The sequence below is a fragment of the Acanthisitta chloris genome, unplaced genomic scaffold (genome assembly GCF_000695815.1).
Source record: "Acanthisitta chloris isolate BGI_N310 unplaced genomic scaffold, ASM69581v1 scaffold6393, whole genome shotgun sequence".
Lineage (NCBI taxonomy): Eukaryota > Metazoa > Chordata > Aves > Passeriformes > Acanthisittidae > Acanthisitta > Acanthisitta chloris.
In genome coordinates, this window is record NW_008663123.1 from 20,474 (window position 1) to 22,856 (window position 2,383).

A 2,383-nucleotide genomic window follows, 5' to 3' on the forward strand; every position below is an offset into this window, starting at 1 on the left:
TCATTGTCACCTCCAGACTTTCCTAGGGCAGCTGACCTGAACTGAATGTTATTTCCTTGGAGGAACTGTAGGCTGGCTCCAGGCACTATGCTGAGCAAACACATCTATCCTGCTTCTGGAACCTGCTCAGGTCAGAAGCAGCCTGGCAGTGTGGCTCAAGCCAGTTCTAAGCAGAGACAGCAGGTGTTTCAATGTCATGTTTCCACAACAGAGCACAGGCATTCATCTTGGATCCACCATGGATGATAACACACTAAAATAATATGCCATTCCAGAGCCCAAAGCACAGAATGGGGTATTTATTGGTTTTACATGCCAAGATTTTGGTAGCAGGAGGGGCTAAAGTGTGGCTTCTGCAAGAAGACAGGTGTCAGGCACTTCCCCCACGTCTGACAGAGCCAATGCCAGCCAGCTCCAAGACAGGCCTGCTACTGGCCAAGGCTGAGCCCACCAGTGATGGTGGCAGTAGCTGTGGGACAAAACCTGCTGTGCAACTGCAGCTGGAAGAGACAAGTGAGCATGTGTGAGAGAACAGCTCTGCAGACACCAGGGTCAGTGAAGGAGGAGGGGCAGGAGATGTTCCAGGCACCAGAGCAGAGATTCCCCTGCAGCCTGTAGTGCAGACCATGGTGAGGCAGCTGTGTGCCTCCAGCCTGTTCCAGGCAGCAGAGATTCCCCTGCAGCCTGTAGTGCAGACCATGGTGAGGCAGCTGTGTGCCTCCAGCCCATGGGGATCCACAGCAGAGCAGAGATCCAACTGCATCCCATGAAGCGTCCTACAGTGGAGCTGGTAGATGTGCCTGAAGGAGGCTGTAACCTCCATGGCAAACCCAAGCTTGATCAGACTACTGGCAGGGCCTGTGGTCAGAGAAGTGCACACTGGAGCAGGTCTGCTGGCACGACTTGTAACCCCATATGGAACCCTGGAGCAGGCTGTTCCTGAAGGACTGCACCCTGTGGAAGGGACTCGTGCTGGAGCAGGTGAAGAGCAAGAGGAGCCAATCAACAGCACAGATAATGTGTGATAAATGGACTTCACCCCCAATCCCTGTCTGCTTGCAGTTCTGGAGGGGAAGTGGTAGAGAAATTGGGAATCATGTTGAGCCTTGGAAGAAGGGAGGAGTAAGGGAAGGGGTTTTGAGATTTGTTCTTATTTCTTATTATACTACTCTGAAATTAACTGGCAATAAATTATATTAATTTTTCCCAAGATGAGCCTGTTTTGCCTGTGATGGTAGTTGCTGAGTGATCTCCTTGTCTCAAGGCATAAGCCTTTTGTCATGTTTTTCTTCCCCTGTCCAGTTAAGGAGTGGGAGTAAAAGCGTGGCTTGGTGGGTTCTGATGTCCCATCAAAGTTAACCCACCACACAGAGATCTCTCTGGCCCTACAGGAAATCTGAAAACACGGACTTTAAAACAAAGTAGTCCAAGAACTCATTCTACTTAATCTACCACATGGAAGGTTAAAAATATTTGTTTTAAAGTCCTTACAACTCCTTGGGGAGAGAGTCAAGTTGAAATACTTCAGACCAAAGAGACAAATATGTTTCAAAATCAGCTAGCAAAAGTATATGAAAAGAGCAACAATGGAAGTTAGCCAATTAGCAGGTATGTGCCTGGCAGTATAAGCAGCCAAGGAAAAGTTACTGAAGGCTGTGTGGATTCTCCAACCACTAAACCAAGACTTCATTTTTCTAATGAAAGTCCTTGTTCTAACTCAAACAAGAAATTATTTGGAAAAATGTTCCTAGTCCCTTGCAACAGAGAACATGGTAAATTATTGCAATAGTTTTCTACATAAGATACATCTCCGGAAAACAGAATTATTGATCTACCAGCCCTTCTCATTTGTTGTCAGCTATTTCACCATTCTTACCCACTATTTTCTTTAGTGTCTTATGTTTTGCTCCCTGAATCTCAGTGGTGATTCATCAGCAGGCTTCCTAAGCCTAATGCAAGTTGTCTTGCAGCAGTGCTGCTTCTGCACCTTCAAGCACCATCCTGTAATGACCTACCTGGAGGATCTGCTGCTCCAGCTGCAAGTTGCCTTTGCACAGGTTCATTATGTGCTGCAGCAATAGCTTTGTACTCTCTGTTTTCCCAGCACCACTCTCTCCACTGCCAAGAAAAAGCAAAAGAAATTCCAGCAGCTGTATAGTTGCTCTACCCCTTACGGTTTAGTGCCCCATCACTCGGGAGTGCATTCCTCTGCAGGAGTTTCACGAATTTTTCAGCAAAATTGCAAGTGTGAGTACAAATTCACATGCTACAGCTTTATACAGGGGGTCCCATAAGGTCCTGATCCTTTGTCAGGGGAATTTTTCCCCAATCTGCAAGGGAGCACTGATATACCCCATGCTGTCACTTCTGCATGGGATGCACC

General features: G+C 47.2%; 1 protein-coding gene across 1 annotated transcript in view; it reads right to left on the minus strand.

The window, feature by feature from the left end:
* LOC103798597 (myosin-IIIb-like) overlaps positions 1-2,118 on the minus strand; it is a gene marked incomplete at both ends in the record, with an annotated part of 20,100 nt that extends 17,982 nt beyond the window's left edge. The window contains one exon of the mRNA XM_009070871.1: positions 2,016-2,118. Coding sequence (XP_009069119.1) covers positions 2,016-2,118 — 103 coding nt within the window. The remainder of the gene's footprint in view (positions 1-2,015) is intronic.
* Positions 2,119-2,383: the final 265 nt, after the last annotated feature.